The sequence below is a fragment of the Microcebus murinus genome, chromosome 5 (genome assembly GCF_040939455.1).
Source record: "Microcebus murinus isolate Inina chromosome 5, M.murinus_Inina_mat1.0, whole genome shotgun sequence".
NCBI lineage: Eukaryota > Metazoa > Chordata > Mammalia > Primates > Cheirogaleidae > Microcebus > Microcebus murinus.
In genome coordinates, this window is record NC_134108.1 from 76,650,039 (window position 1) to 76,665,925 (window position 15,887).

General features: G+C 35.1%; 1 protein-coding gene across 7 annotated transcripts in view; it reads right to left on the reverse strand.

Annotated features, from left to right (window-relative positions):
* MYO6 (myosin VI) overlaps nt 1-15,887 on the reverse strand; it is a 146,156-nt gene that overhangs the window by 32,632 nt on the left and 97,637 nt on the right. For 6 of the 7 annotated variants that reach the window (XM_012743150.3, XM_012743149.3, XM_012743148.3 and 3 more), the window contains exons 15-20: nt 14,052-14,124; nt 12,393-12,520; nt 9,317-9,412; nt 8,844-9,017; nt 5,503-5,541; nt 3,658-3,751 (exon numbers count right to left, since the gene is read on the reverse strand). In XM_012743150.3, coding sequence (XP_012598604.1) covers nt 3,658-3,751; nt 5,503-5,541; nt 8,844-9,017; nt 9,317-9,412; nt 12,393-12,520; nt 14,052-14,124 — 604 coding nt within the window. Of the gene's footprint in view, nt 1-3,657; nt 3,752-5,502; nt 5,542-8,418; nt 8,511-8,843; nt 9,018-9,316; nt 9,413-12,392; nt 12,521-14,051; nt 14,125-15,887 lie in introns of those variants that run through there. The other variant, XR_012919306.1, reaches the window with a different exon arrangement.

The window sequence follows — 15,887 nt, forward strand, 5'->3', positions numbered from 1 at the left end:
TCTAACACCAGTAAGAATAACCATTTCCTAGAGGCAAACTGTTAGTCTCTAGAAAGCTCAAATTTAGTTTGTACCTTTTTTTGCTAGAAATCTCTGTGTTATAAACACAGTATATAAGGCAAAGCTCTGCATTAGGCCACTTTCCAAGTCCCTGAGGTTAATTTTAGAACAAGATTTCTAAAGCAGTCTATAAAAAGCAGTTAAATGCATTCCCAAGTTCTCACCAGTGCTTAAACAAAACAAATAGAAAAGAAAGGAGAGATCACTATTCTACCATAAAGACCCCCCTTTCACTCACTTCTCAAAGAAACTCATCTGTTGGGATGATGAGTCTATATAGGATGAATATCTATTTTCAGTATAACTCTAGAAAAGTGTTTAATTTGAGCCTTGAGTCAATGTGAGCTTTTCAGATCAGAAAAAGTATAAAACAGGCAGGGAAAGGCTCAATAGCTATAAGTAATGCCAGAAATTTTGTTTACAAGATCTGAATTTCAGTCTCTGGGACCATTCAAATCAATGGAGAAAAGATTATTCAATAAAAAGTGTTAAGACAAATGGCCAGCCATTTGGAAAACAAAAATAACAGTAGATCCTTATCTCACTCCTTATACACCAAAATAAATTCTTGCTGTCAAAAATTTAAATTAAAAAAATGAAACTATAAAAAATTTTTAAATGAGTAAATTTTTATTTTAAAACAGTCTCATAGGAAAGATGACCTTTCTAGATAGTCAGCTTGAATTTTAATCTATTTGACTGGCAAAGGTATAAAACATCAGTAGTACTCAGAGTTGATAACAGCATAAGCAAGCACACACATGCGTTCTTAGTGGAAGAGTAAACCAGTGTAAAAACTTTGGATAGCAATTTGGAAGTATCTATCCAAATACTCAAAGGCTCAGTAAACCTATCCTACAACTTTTTATACTTGTGGGCAAAGATATGTGCGCATAATGTTCAGATGTTCTCAGGGGTCATTGTGGTAATAGAAAAAAAAAAACCAGAAATAACGTAAATATGAATTGATTAAATTATGGTACAACAAACAACGATATTAATTGTAAAGAATAGGAAAGAGTTTTATCTAACCAGTATAAAAAATACATCCAAGACATAGAGTTAAATGGTCAAGCCTGAGTAGACTTCTTTTCACTTATAATATTCTGCACTATTTAATTTTTGTTACTATGAACATATAAACTATTATAATTTTTAATTAATGAAACACATAAAGGGAATCATTTAGAACTCAGTTTAGTTCTAAGCTTTTCTTAAAGAAATAAAAGTAAAGTTTGGTTGGTACTGTCGCAGTGCACAGGCTTGAGATGGGAGGGAATACGGAACATTTAAGGAACTAAAATGAAAGGTGGTGTGGCTGGAGCACAGAAGAGGGGAGAAAGCGTGGAAAGAGATGACACATGGGCCAGGCCATATGGGACCTCATAGGCTACTAGGATTTTGCTCTTCACTCTGATACTGATCTGGAGCCACCAGAACATTTTAAGCAGTAAAAAGATATGATGATTAGAGATAAGTTGATCATTCTGAATGCATAAGCAGATGCAAGAAGGATACTGAGGAAGGTACAGCAAAAACCCAGATGAGATATGGTGCAGTGTAGATGATAGGGTACTAGGACTCACTGTTTAGGAGGTTACGATCAATGGGACTCAGAGAGCCTTAGAGAATAGACACCTGTGCTTTTTAATATGACAGTCGCTAGCCACATGTCCTGTAGCTGCACTAGCCACATGACTATTAAATTTTAAAAAATTAAAATTAAATACAATTTAAAATTTAGTACCTAAGTCATACTGGCCACATTTCAAGTAATCAATTAGCCAAAAGTGTCTAGTGGCTACTATATTAGATAACACACATACAGAATATTTTTGTTGCCATATAAAATTCTACTGGACAGCACTGATACGGAATGAGAAGAAAAACAGGACTAAACCAAACCCTGAAAAACTCTAATGAATAGTATCCAGGTAGAAGAGAACGAGTCTACAGAGAAATCAGGAATGACCAGAGAATTCAAAAGCAAAGCAGGGGCATATGCTGTTTCAGAAGCCAAGGAAGGGATATGTTAAAGGGATTGGCCAGAGTCGAACGTGGCTGTGAAGTCCACTAAGATAAAAACTGCAAAATGGACTTTGTTTTCTTTTTTTCTTCTTCTTTTCACCTATTGTGTTTAGGGAACAAAATGGACATTTGATTTAGGATCAAGCCAATCTCTGGTGACCTTGTCAAGGAGGGGGCTAAATTCTCTTGGGGTTAAAGAGTGAGTGGAAGGCAGGATACTGAGAAAGCAAGAATATTCTCGGAAAGAAAAGGAATAAATGGAGAAAAACAGTGAGGAAGAAGATAAGGAGGTTGCTGAAGGGAAATGCAGGTCAGAAATAAGATCTTAGCATGTTTAAATGGTAACAGGAGAGATCCAACTCAAAGGGAATTGTTCAATCTACATAATCAATACTGAAGATTCGTGAGAAGAGATGGATTTCAAGGAAGAACAAGCCTCAGCCAGGAAGAGAGGCAGGAGCTTTCCTATGTAGGTAGGTAGAAGTGCTTGATAGCAAACAGGTAAAGCTTAAGATTTTTTATTAAAGAGGTAAGGCTCAGAGATTTGAGGAGAGCAGCATGGGCCTGACTAGTCTCTGCAGAGAAACAGAACTTGCTGACCAGAGAAACATGGCAGGGCAAGTTTGAGAGCCCTCTAAAAGTCAGCGATCATGAATTTAATTGGCACCAATTTGTCTTTCCTACCAACCCTGTGCAGACAGGGAAGTGGGACAGAATTAGATTCATCAACAGCGAGGGTGTTGTGAGAGGTGTCAGGGGCAGGTCCAGATCTGGGGGTAGGGCCCATTAAAAAAAAGAACACAAAGTTGCAAATTACAAAAATAATACAAAATTAAGTGCAGGGCTTTGGAAGGGATTTATTTAAATGAAGGACCCTGAAGCTCACGTGACCTTTAGCTTCATAGTAAATCTGCCTGTGAGAGGAGCAAAATAAGGAGTCAGACAGGCAAGGGAGTGTAAGGAAGTGTCAGGGGCCCTAGCGGGACCTAAAGGTAAATAAAGGAGAAAGCTGGTGCCTTGGGAGGAAGCAGGGGTAGTCTGGGTGGGGATGGAGGACGGGCATGGCGCTCAGAGAAATCAAGGGAGCAAAGTCAGACACAGCAGACAGAGGTAGGAAGTGACAGTTTAACCAAATGCATAAGAGTGTCACAGAGGCACTGTGCCCGTTTCATTTTTTCACTAGTGGTGGAACAGGAAGCAAGGACAGTAAAGCCCACCTCCCACCCAGTTGTGTGGGGAATGAGAAATGAACTGCTGCTGGACTGAGATGGCCACAGGCAAGCAGCCGACTTAAAGGAGATCCAGGCTTGCCATTGAAAGAGTTTTCATACATTTTACGTCAATGATGCAAAATAGTTTATTTCACAATAAACTACGACCTGATATTGCTCAAGTAATTTGCCATTAACACTTTTCTTATAATTAAAGAAAATATAAGACGAAAATCTCATTGTACTTTAAAATAATCAAGATAATGATGAATTATTTGAAAACACTGGACCTATTAAACTGCATTTGAGCTACAACTACTGACGGACACTGACATAGATTATGAAAATATGTAAATACCTGAACATTGAAGTTGAGACAGAATTTGAGCACCTTCAAAGTGGTGGCTTGTCATCTTTAAGTTAGGTTTGATGCAACGAATAAAGCTTGCTCCCTAGGAAAATAAAGTACTTTTGAAACAACAACTATAGCATTCTTATTTGTCTATTTCTATGAATATTAGCAACTTTCAAAGCAAATTAACATTAACATATGAAACTTTTAAAATAATTACTTAAGGAATTAAAAAGTTTATTAGCATACTTTCATAATTTCAAGCTTAGAATGAATGTTTGCATTATAAATTAATAGTACTAGAAAAATATTACATTTTGGATTGGAATGCCAAAAACTGCAAAAAGGAAAGTCTCTCACTGTAAAATATTTTTAACATATTTAAACAATACATTTTGCAGGCCAATATATATGTGATTTGATTGTACACTTAAATGTATTTATATGCTATATTTCTGTGATGAGAAAATTGCCCTATGAAAAGAGGAATAAATAAAATTGTGCCCCTTAAAATTTAGGCCGAAGTGTTAAAAAAAAATCTTTTCAATCATTCTATTTCAAAAATATACAGAGGTCCCTAAGCTGCACCGCTGCACATTTTAAAGTTTTGTTTGTTAAATAATGTTTTTACAAGCTTAAAGGCATTTTGAATCAATTATTGGATTATGCTGAACGACGCAGAAAGAACACTGGTTATGTATACAATGAGACTGCTGAGTGCTGATGCTAATATACTAGACATCCAAATAACTGCTTCTCTTCAGTGTAGTTACCTTGCACAACTGAGTAATTACTTGAACAATGATGCTCACTGCAAACACTTTTTGAACACATTTTAGAAATGCCTTCTTTTCAAAATGACTATTTGAAAACGAAGAGTACTCAGTCAGGTTCTATGGATTTGTGTAAAATGACTACCTTAGAATCATGCTTCATTTATATAAACCACATATTAAATTTCTTTCTAGGTGTTTTTTTTTTTCATTTCAAAAAACAAGGATATTCACTAAAATGTACAGTTAAAAAATAGGGTCCTAATAAATTTTGCCTCTATGATAGGACATAAAATATTATGTCCATTTTTTCCACATCAACATTGTGTATCTGGAGAATATCACTACAAGAGTAATAAAATCAGGTTGAATTACATGCTTAATCTTTAATCCTAAAAAGTACATTCTCCTGCTTTATAATTACTAATTATTAACACCTGCCTGAAACCACAGGATAATCTTAATTTAATAATATTCAAAGAGGCCGGGGACGGGTGGCTCACGCCTGTAATCCTAGCACTCTGGGAGGCCGAGGTAGGCGGATTGCTTTAGCTCAGGAGTTCAAAACCAGCCTGAGCAAGAGAGAGACATCGTCTCTACTATAAATAGAAAGAAATTAATTGGCCAACTAATATATATAGAAAAAATTAGCCAGGCATGGTGGCACATGCCCGTAGTCCCAGCTACTTGGGAGGCTGAGGCAGAAGGATTGCTTGAGCCCAGGAGTTTGAGGTTGCTGTGAGCTAGGCTGACGCCATGGCACTCACTGTAGCCTGGGCAACAAAGCGAGACTCTGTCTATAAAAAAAAAAAAAAAAAAATTCAAAGAGTTCTATATATTTCTAAAATACATTGGCTTCACATACATATGTGCCCTTTCTTAAGAACAAATCTAATCAAATGAAAACCATTTTAAAAGTTTATTTTTTTAATAAAGGGAATATGGTTTAAAATGAATAATTATTATTAATGATTATTTCTAATTATTCCAGGGTACTATGCTTACTTGTATAATCAGTAATCATAATTTTAGAGGACCATTTTTTTAAAAACCCTGTTGTCTTTTTAAGAGTACTCACAGTACTTCGAAGTTTATCCAGAAGCAAATTTAACTGTGTCTGTGAAACAAAGGAAAGCAGTTTATTTTGAAAAGCGAAAGTACACAGTGTCATGAGTTAATATCTGAGCTCCACTATTAGAATAAAACAACATGCAATAACATCCACATATAACACATTACGATTTAGCAACCTCCTAGTACACAAACTCTTTACCAGACACAGCATCATGCAAAATGGCTAATGTTAATGTCAAGGAAAAGAACTCACTTTTCTTACACAGAACCTGTGTAACTAAAAAACTAAAAATTAGCAATACTAAAAAACATACATACATTTGCAGGTGGAAGTGAGGAAAAAATAAATAGGCAATGAAAATGAAAATGGTGGGGATGCATTTAATAAGAGATCAATAGTATAGTATCTGAATGTGTGGCAAACCAGGTGTAGTGTGTATCACACACCATAAAGAATGACGACGTTTAAAATATACACTAAATGGTAAACATATTAGAATTGTCTTATGGAACACTTAGCATAAACAAAATTGTCCTGCCTAGCTATAGAAATTCTTTATTATTTTAAAAGATTTCACATTTCAATTATTTTTAAAAACTTGGACAATTTTCTAAAAAAAATTGACAATGAACATTACAAGTTACTGTGCTTTCTTGTTTTTATAATATTGATCATAATTTTATTCTGGTTCAGTACCTAAATTCACTTATTCGCTTTACTACTCTGCAAAGTAAATTAATTATGTAAAATTCTTATACCTGAATTTTATAGTGAGATGATTATACCACTTACAAAAGACAAATTAAAATGTTAATTCTTAAATTAACATATTGTATTAATCATAGCTATAATGAATAATAGGCAGACTTTACTGAACACTTTCTATGAGTTAAGCACTACTCAAAGCTTTTCACAGGCATTATCATGTTTAATCCTAATTAAGGATAAAACAAACCAATCCTGATTAAGGACATATTAGCTTCATTTTACAGATAAAAGCACTGAGGTCCATGGAGATAAATAACTTGCCCAAGATTACTGGAGCTACTAATGGCAAAGCCATGATTCCAACATAAGCCTGACACCAAGTTTCATTCTTCCATCTGTGATACCACTATGGTATATTTCATATATACTGAGAAGTTTAAGTTATTAAAATGGAATAAATCTGTCACTGAATTAAGGAAATACAGTCATACTCTACTTATGTGGTTAACAGAGTTCTGACAGTCAATCTGGACCATCACAAAACTGAAAAGCAAGTATAAGAGCCACTAATTTGGAAAGAAAACAACTGTCACACAGTCCATGCTCCTTAATCCACAGACTAAGCACAGTGTTCTCAAAAAAAAAAAAAAAAAAAAAGGGAGATAAAGTCAAAAGACTAGACGCAGCAAAAGTAAACTACAGCTGAGAAAAAACGGAAGAAAATCAATTATCAAAAAACAGCAGTCAAGGACCATAAGGCATAAGGGCATACACCTTATGCAACTTATGCTTCATTGGTATTTTAATCTTAAAGCATTAAAATATTCATGTTTATAATAAGATAAGACTACCATCAAAAGGGATAACTTTTTCTAAAACGTTAACAGTAAAAGGTTTATGTTTCAATAACCTGAAAAAGTACATTTCAGTGGAAAATTTTTGGTCCCCATTGATGTTGGATAACTGAAGTATTACTATAAATGGTAGCCAGTTTTGTTCTTATCGCCTTACATAATTCAAACTTAATTTAATGAGCTATTCTGCCATATTTAAAATTAAGAGCACTATTAATATTTCATTTCAAAGTATCTCAGAGAAAAACATGTGAAATGTTTTTAGTATCACTCAGTTATAGCTTTCAGTAGTCTAAGGTAAAAAATACATCTTATTATATATAAGCAATTATAAGGCATTTCAAGGCTCAACATAAAAGATTATTTAAACCAAAGAAGAATTTTAAGAATTTTTCTTATTAATATTGTCTAAAATTTCAAGTATTGTTCTTATCAACAATACTACTATAATATTACAGTAGGAAAATACTTCATGAATGATAGCCATTTCATAGAGGTTAATATACTATTTTAAAACCAATGTTATCAAATGCCTATTAAGAAATTAAAGAATAGCCAAATAAGGGAATAAATTGCTCACTGAGAGAATTAGGAACTCACAATTAATACAACTTATAACAAAATTCAAGGCTTTTTATTCGGTTACCCAAAAATGTATTATGAGCTTTCCTCTATATTTATGTTTAGGCATTAAAAAAAACCTAACTTTCATAAACACGATTTTATCAAGTTAATTATTTAGAGCCCATTTCAATCCAAAGGGATTTGAGGAGGCTCATACTATCAGTATCACAATATCCTGATACTTAAATATTGTTCCTAATTATATCATTTTCAATATTTTCATACATATAATGAAAGACAAATGTAGAGTTTTATTGTAAATATAATAATAATATGTTGTGGAAATGTAGATGAGATAAATTAATTCTATTTCTTTGTTCTATGTATGATAGTTTGTTGTTCATTAAACTTGTAATTTTTTGAATTATTTTTCCTATGATAAATATTCAACAATTAGTAACTATTAGTAGTGTTCCATTTCTAAGACACACCTTGTTAACATTCCTTGTCAGAGCTCAAAGAATAAATCCCTGATCCAAAAATCAATAAAACAAATGAAATATTCTTCAATGTTAAATAAGTAATTTAAAGAGTTTGCCACATCCAAGCACTTATTTTTTACAGAAGTTATTAAAAGCTTCAATCAAATTTTAGTGTAATATGCACACCCATAATGCCACTGTGAGAGAAACACATTGAAAACGAATTACAAACTGAATCATTAACTTGAGATGGGCCCTTTTTAGCATGGCAGCCACTTTATAAACAGGAGTCCATGAAGGTGATCATTTACCTGAAGCCCCTGGCTGTGCCTGCTTTTCCTCTCAACTCAACTAGTCCTCTCTAGCCATCCCGAGCTGGACTACTCCAGCCAAAACAAAACTGCTGAATGAGGAAGGAAACAGAAAACACATGGGAAAGAGAAGGTTTGAAGGTCAACCAGACAGTATACAGAAGCAAGAACATTAGGAGAAGCAACCAGATATGTTAAGAACCAAGAAAGAACACATTCAGAAAACTGCAAGCTTTTCTGTATGTTCAATTATTAGGCCTACATTATGATATTTTACATATAAATATCAACAATGCAGGGTCTGCTATTGAACTTCACTTGTGGGATTGCTGACAGTGATCTACATTAACCACTTTAGAAAATAAAACAATATATTTCATTTTAAATGCAGTAAAAAATGCAAATAATTTATCTAACACAAATACCTTGAACTTGTTTCCCACGCTGATGAAGCTAAGTTTCCCTGCTTTTTGTTTAGTATCTTTGTTGTTATTTGTGGATGATTCAAACAATTCCCGAATAAACTTATCCCGGGATTCGCATATTAAGGATTCAAGAGACATATGTAAAGCATCATTGTTTTTCTCCACAAACTGGGTCTGAAAAATAAGTTAGACAAGAATGTTTCAGTCTCTCTTACAATAATGTCCCTTAATGTAGCTCTGTCCAATAGAACTTTCTGTGATGATAGAAATGTTCTATATCTGCACTGTCCAATTCAGTTGCCACTAGTCAATGTGGATATTAAGCACTTTTAATTATGGCTAGTGTACTGAAGAAGCGAATTTTTAATTTCATTTAATTTAAATTTAAACAGCCACATGAGGCCAGAAGCTATCATATTGTACAGTGCAGCTTCAACGTTAAATGGTTTTCTCCTTATAAAAATTATACTCACTGTTTCATAGCATACTGCCCCTGCAAAATGCCTGATAATGAAGCCTTCATCATCTCTGATGTTCCTATGAATTGCCAGTTTAGATTTTCTGGGAATCTGAAAAACAGTACATACATGAGTTATTAAGGTGTCAAAAATATATTACATAATCTTCCTTTAGAAAACATCTGAGATATAAAATACTTAAAAGTATAAAGGAAATTTCATACATTCCACAACTGTACTGCTTTTTAAGCATCGAGGATGCCTTAAAGCAGGCGTCCGCAAACTATGGCCCTCGGGACACACGTGGGTGTCTCTGGCCGTTTTTTTTTTTTTACGTCAAAATAAGATATGTGCGTTGTGCACAGGAATTTGTTCATAGTTTTTTTAAAACTGTAGTCCAGCCCTCCAATGGTCTGAGGGACAATGAACTGGCCCCCTGTTTAAAAATTTTGAGGACCCCTGCCTTAAAGTATCAGTGAAATCTAGCAGATATTTGGTATAATCTCTTAGGAAAGAAAATAGGTGTTGAAACAAAATACACACACAGACCCTCAAAGCCCACTATTTAAAAGCACGTGCAAAATATAGCTGGCATTTCATAAAGTTACCCTCCTATTTATTTCTAAAGCAGTGGTTCTGACCTTGATGCTGTATTAGAATCACCTCGACAGTTTTTTGAATCTCCCAAAGCCCATGCCATTTATAGCACGTGATTCCCATGTGCAGCCATGTAAATACCTGAAATCAGCATAGGGCCTCTCCCAGTGTTTCAGACCATATGTCCTAATAGATTTACACTATGAGCCTGAATCTATTTCAAGAAAACTAAACCATTTTAGGGTTATACCATTTAATTATAATATCTTATATTTGTATCATATTTAAAGTTTCCAAAATGCTTTCACATACAAGATCATATCTGACCCTCCAAATAACCAAAAGTTAAGAAACGTAATCTCATTCAAAAATGAGGAAACTAAACGAAGAAAATGAGTCAGAGCCAAACCCACCATCTGGCTCTGCAGCCAAACCCACTCATTTTCACATGCCATACTGGGTATGTCATTCAACCTCTCCTTATATGTTTGCTCATCTGGAGCATGGGGACACTAATAGGATTAAATGACATAATTCAAGTAAAAGTATTAGAACAGTGCCTGGCACATATAAGTGTTCAATAAATAGTTATTATATTTATTTTCAAAAATATACAATAATAGCAATGGCCCATATAAATCAGGACTTACTGCTTTACTCTAGTTCTCATTTGAGAAAAGCAGCCAAAGCCCATTCCTGATGTTTGCTAACCTTTGAGTTATATGCCCCTGAGATGCTGGTCATAATTTTGTTAACTAGCGATCAGTAACCTTGGTAAAGGTAACCATGCATCCACAGGCTGGTCATAACAAAGACCAGTGAGCTGTGAATAAACAGGACTATATACATATCTTTAATTTAGCAAGTTTTGTTGAGGAATACATATTTTTTTTTTTATGTCCACTGAGGTAACAGAAACAGGCTCCACAGTACAAGAAATAATTAAAGACATAGAAGAACTTCAAGTCAGTACAGCAGTGAGTTGCGGGACTTCAGTCCCTAGGGAAGGTTAACACAATTACATCAGCTACTCAGGTAAATACATTTACTCTATTTACCACTGCTTTTGTTAAGGATGAATGGAAATAAAAATATTTGTTACCATTCACTCAAGCTCCTGGATTCATCAAAGCAATGATCATTATACTATGTTACAATCTCAAAATAATATACAGTATGGGATGGGTTGCCTGATAGCGCCCTAATTCCACTAAGCAACTAAACAGCTTTACTTTTTCTCTCTCCTTTTTTTTTTTTCATTGTTGTTCTTATCTATGAAATGAGGCTGTACTATCTTTGTGGTTGAAAGTAACATCTGTATTTCTCTGTGCTAGTCAGGCTTTTTCTGGACCCAAAGATGAAGATGTGCTTGTATTACCTCAGATGATAATGGCTAAATGAAAAGACAAACAGAATTAGGTGAACACAGGGACCACCTCAATAGCCACACAAGTCCAGCCTCATGGAGAACAGCTCTACTTGTCACTACTACAAAGATTCAGGTGGCTCAGGAACCAGATCTTCTGGCCCTTGCAGAGTACACCTCGCATTTATTTCTACTGTTCTCCATGTCTGTTTTTCTCTTTAGTCCACCTAATCCTTCTATTGCTTCAGCTCCTATTTCCTTCTCTGAGTATATTTTCCATTCAGAATTCCCTAGGAAAGAGGATTAAAATGAATTGGCTGACCAGTATCGAATATGCATTGCTTCACCAGTCAAGAGTTCTAAGCCAGGCGGGTGCGGTGGCTCACGCCTGTAATCCTAGCACTCTGGGAGGCCGAGGCGGGCGGATTGCTCAAGGTCAGGGGTTCAAAACCACCCTGAGCAAGAGCGAAACCCCGTCTCTACTATAAATAGAAAGAAATTAATTGGCCAACTAATGTATATAGAAAAAATTAGCATGGTGGCACATGCCTGTAGTCCCAGCTACTCGGGAGGCTGAGGCAGGAGGATCACTTGAGCCCAGGAGTTTGAGGCTGCTGTGAGCTAGGCTGACACCATGGCACTCACTCTAGCCTGGGCAACAAAGTGAGACTCTGTCTCAAAAAAAAAAAAACAAAAAAAAAAAACGAGTTCTAAGCCACAACCTTCACTGCTGGTCTTACAAGTACACAAATGGCTGCTTGCGACTTTAGGTACTAACTCCTAGAACATGATCAAAGTCACATGATACAAAACAAAGCAACTTATAGTCACTTAGCTCAAAAGGGAGAACATGAATAAAGCAGGTAAATCTCTTTGTTAATCTTAGACAGGTGAAATGTACTTTTCATCCAGAGACAAGGGCCTTAATTACACAGATCATTATCACCAAAAACATATATAAACTAAATGCCCATCTATATTAGTTGCTGTGCTGGATATAATATAGTTGCTCTCTAAACCCTACAAAATTTATGATTCTAATTACCTAACAATATCTAATGTTTAGTGTATCTTTTTAACGATTTCTTTTCCTAGTACAGAGTCTCAATTTTAGAATGGCAAACTCACCGTGAGTCGGAAATGATCCTTGTGCTTTTGGTGAACTGCAGATGTAAAGTGTTGATCACTTGGCTGGGGAAGGCGATTTTCTTCATCCAAAATATCCAGTATTCCCACTAATTTTGCTTCAATTAAATCTATTTCAAACAATAGAAATATTCACAGTAAGGTAAAAATAACAATTTCAGATATGTGAACAATTTAATGATCACAGATTGCAAGGACTGATCAAAAACAACATAACATAATTCTGTAAGTATTCTCTCAAAAGCTATAGAGAACAGATGGATTTTTATTTCAAATCTGGACATTTATTAGAAAGCAATACCATATATTTAGTATAGGTTTTATATGTTTTAGAAAAACAAGTCATAAAGAGGGCAACTAATATAATAACCATTCCATTTGTAAACTAGGATAAGAAGCTAAAGAACCAGACAAATCCTCCTTTTCCAGATGACATCTGTATGCAAAGTGAAGTAAAAATACAGAAGCTTCTGCACGCATAGCTTCTTAATAATACTTTTAGGAACTGATCTAAATGCTTTCAAGCAAAATGTCTCAATAACAGCTTTATGTTCTTTCCATTCATTCGTTTACATTTTCTGCCTGTTCAAAATATATGTAAAATGTAAACTGCTTTTAAACACAATATGTAAGAAATGTTGAGTAGGACAGAGCCTTAGGAATAGAAATGAAGAGTCTAACTGCATTGCTCAAAAAATGATGTTTGTTGGGCAATTAGTAATAGTGATGGAAGGGAATGTTGAACTAAGCTATAAATGTGAGTATTCTGATAGATTTAGAAGGAGGTAGAAGTGGACTACAAGATAAATGGAAAGGGAGAAGTTCCAGAGAAGATATCAAACCACGCAGTCAAAGACACAGGCGAGAAAGGGTACAGCATGTTAAGGGAATGCTGAGTAGACTGAGTGGGATGTGAAAGTGCTTTGAAAAGTAAACTAATATCAGCATTATATTATCTTGTCCAAATCTAGCACATGAGTTAATAACTAGATTGTCAAATTGAGTTTTGAAAACAAGGCTTGTTCAACAATTTATTTTTGAGATGGGATGGAAAGAAAAATGAGACTGAAAGCTAACTGGGGGTGAGGGGAGTGTGAATTTCAGGGAAAAGTTTCTTCACTGCTAAAACAGAGAAAAGAGCTCTGCTGTTCTATTGCTGCACAGTATTATCTGGATGTGACACGTGGAACTTCTGAGCCCACCTGCAACCAGTCAGAGAGTGCTGCCAATGCACAGAGGAGAGCAGAACCAAGAGAACTGCAGAAAACCACAGCCAAACCCGGATACAGCTTGCCTGGAGCCTGTGCTAACTATGGACTCCCTCGTGTAAGATGATAAATCCCCTTTGCTGCCTAAGCAATTGAGTTTCCCTCTTAAATAATTCACATGTTATCTACTTAAGTAGAAACAAACCCACCACGATAAATAGAGGAGACTTTAAAAAACTTGCAACAAAGCTAAATTTGATGTCTTGGTAGGAAAAGTAACTTCTAAGCAGTACCACACAAGTAAAGCTCTTTCAAATATGAGTTTCAAGTCCTATAACTAGTAATGTCAATCACAGAGCACAGAAAAATCACTAGTATATGTATTCACTAGATCTTCCCTTATTTCTCAAAGATAGAGTAAAAAAATACATACCTATACAGTCCTGATTATCCACATAATGCACTTCATTAACACCTAAACCTTCTTTTTGATAGAGTTCTTGTTCCTAAAAATGAAATAATCATAATCATAGCTATGGAAATACTGCATGATATGAAATAGACACAATGTTTTGTGCTATTTCTTATCGTAACATTTATTAATTAAAATGTAAAGGTATATAACAGCTAGTATAGCCCTGAATAGTTTTCTAGAGATGGAACAGATTCTGAACATTTGCAGACAGGCACTAAAATCAAGGAAATAGCAATTAACTACAAATGGGCTTAATACTTAACACAGTGATATAATATATGAGGTATACATCAAATGGGAAAAATAAGTATAATTTAGAAGAATAACATACAAATCAAAGCTGAGTCCTTAGATGTAATTCTAGTATGTTCTTAAAAAATTTTTTTAAAGATTTTTATCACAGATGAGTACACTATGCAATGAGCTTAAGGTAATGTGTTTTAACATTATTTCCTGAATGTTTAAATATTTCTTCCCACAAGATATACGAAATAAGGTTTCCAACATTCTAGAAGGCACTGTCCACTTTAACTCAATCTGAATTTGAAATTCATATTTTAAAAGATGTCATAAAAGTAAACATAAATCAAGGTACTGTCTCCTCCTTATAAAGTCTCTAGATAAAGCTTCTTGCTGGGTTGGTGTGGAAGGGAAGGATTAAGTCATGTTAAATGAAAGACATACATGTAAAATTTCACATGATAATGGAAGAACTAATGTGACTGGATAAAACATTTTTAAAGAAACTACCTTCCTGATAAGTACTTGTTTTATCTTTTGTTTATGCCAGAATTCATTTAACTGTAGCATATAAGTAAAATATACAAAAGCTGGAATGTGCTGGGAAGCCTGTAAAGACATAGACATCATAAAAATGTGGGGAAAGATAGGTGGGATGGGAACAGGAAAAAAATATTGCACATTTCAGCCCAGATACAGGGGAAGAAAGAACTTAGAATACAGCAGTGCTAATATGAAGAAAGTACAGTGTTATGGGCCAGCAAACAGAAAAGGGGGGCTCAGACTGGCAGAAGTTACTAAAATGCTCTGGGAATTAATTTCTTTATCTGTAAAATAAGGGGCTGGACTAGACCTCTCAGGTCCTTTTAACTCTACTATCTCATTCAATAAAACATATCTCAAATAATACAACGAAAAGAAAGTTAAGGGTCTTGGTAGAAAATAGCAGAGAATCCAAATTCAGGGAAAAAATTGTGAGCCTAATCATAAATAAACCAATTCAAAGCTACCTTCACAGTTATTTACCATGAGTAGTGGCAGGAAGTTTCTTACTAGATCAGAGATGGTGCCTGGCCAAAGGCAAACCATTCACAGGCTGGCTGTTCACAGAGTACAGCCCACAAGGTACCCCTGCAGGGAAAGTACTGCCCAGAGGCACTCCAGGCCAATGGCACAATGGAATCTCCTCCCCTGGTGGCTTTGCCACTATACATAGAGAAAAGGCAAGCAAGCAGTAGAAGGGAATTGAAAGAAGGGCAGGAGACCCCAAGGACAAGGATGGAAGTAGAAAATTGTTTGGCAGTGGCAGAGTAGAGACAACAGAATTAGAAAAATAAACAAAGAGAACTTCTAGTCTAGTAAAAACCACTAGTATAATAAACAACAGATGTTCACTTTTGAGGAGGCACCAATTAGTATTTTTATCGGGTCCCTAAGCTTCAGCTGAACCATTAATACTTCTGATGTGCCCAGGGGCTCCTGCTGGGCTTCCCAGGTTTCCTGGGCCGCCATCCTTTGTACCCCATCACCTCATCAAAACCCATCAATCATGGT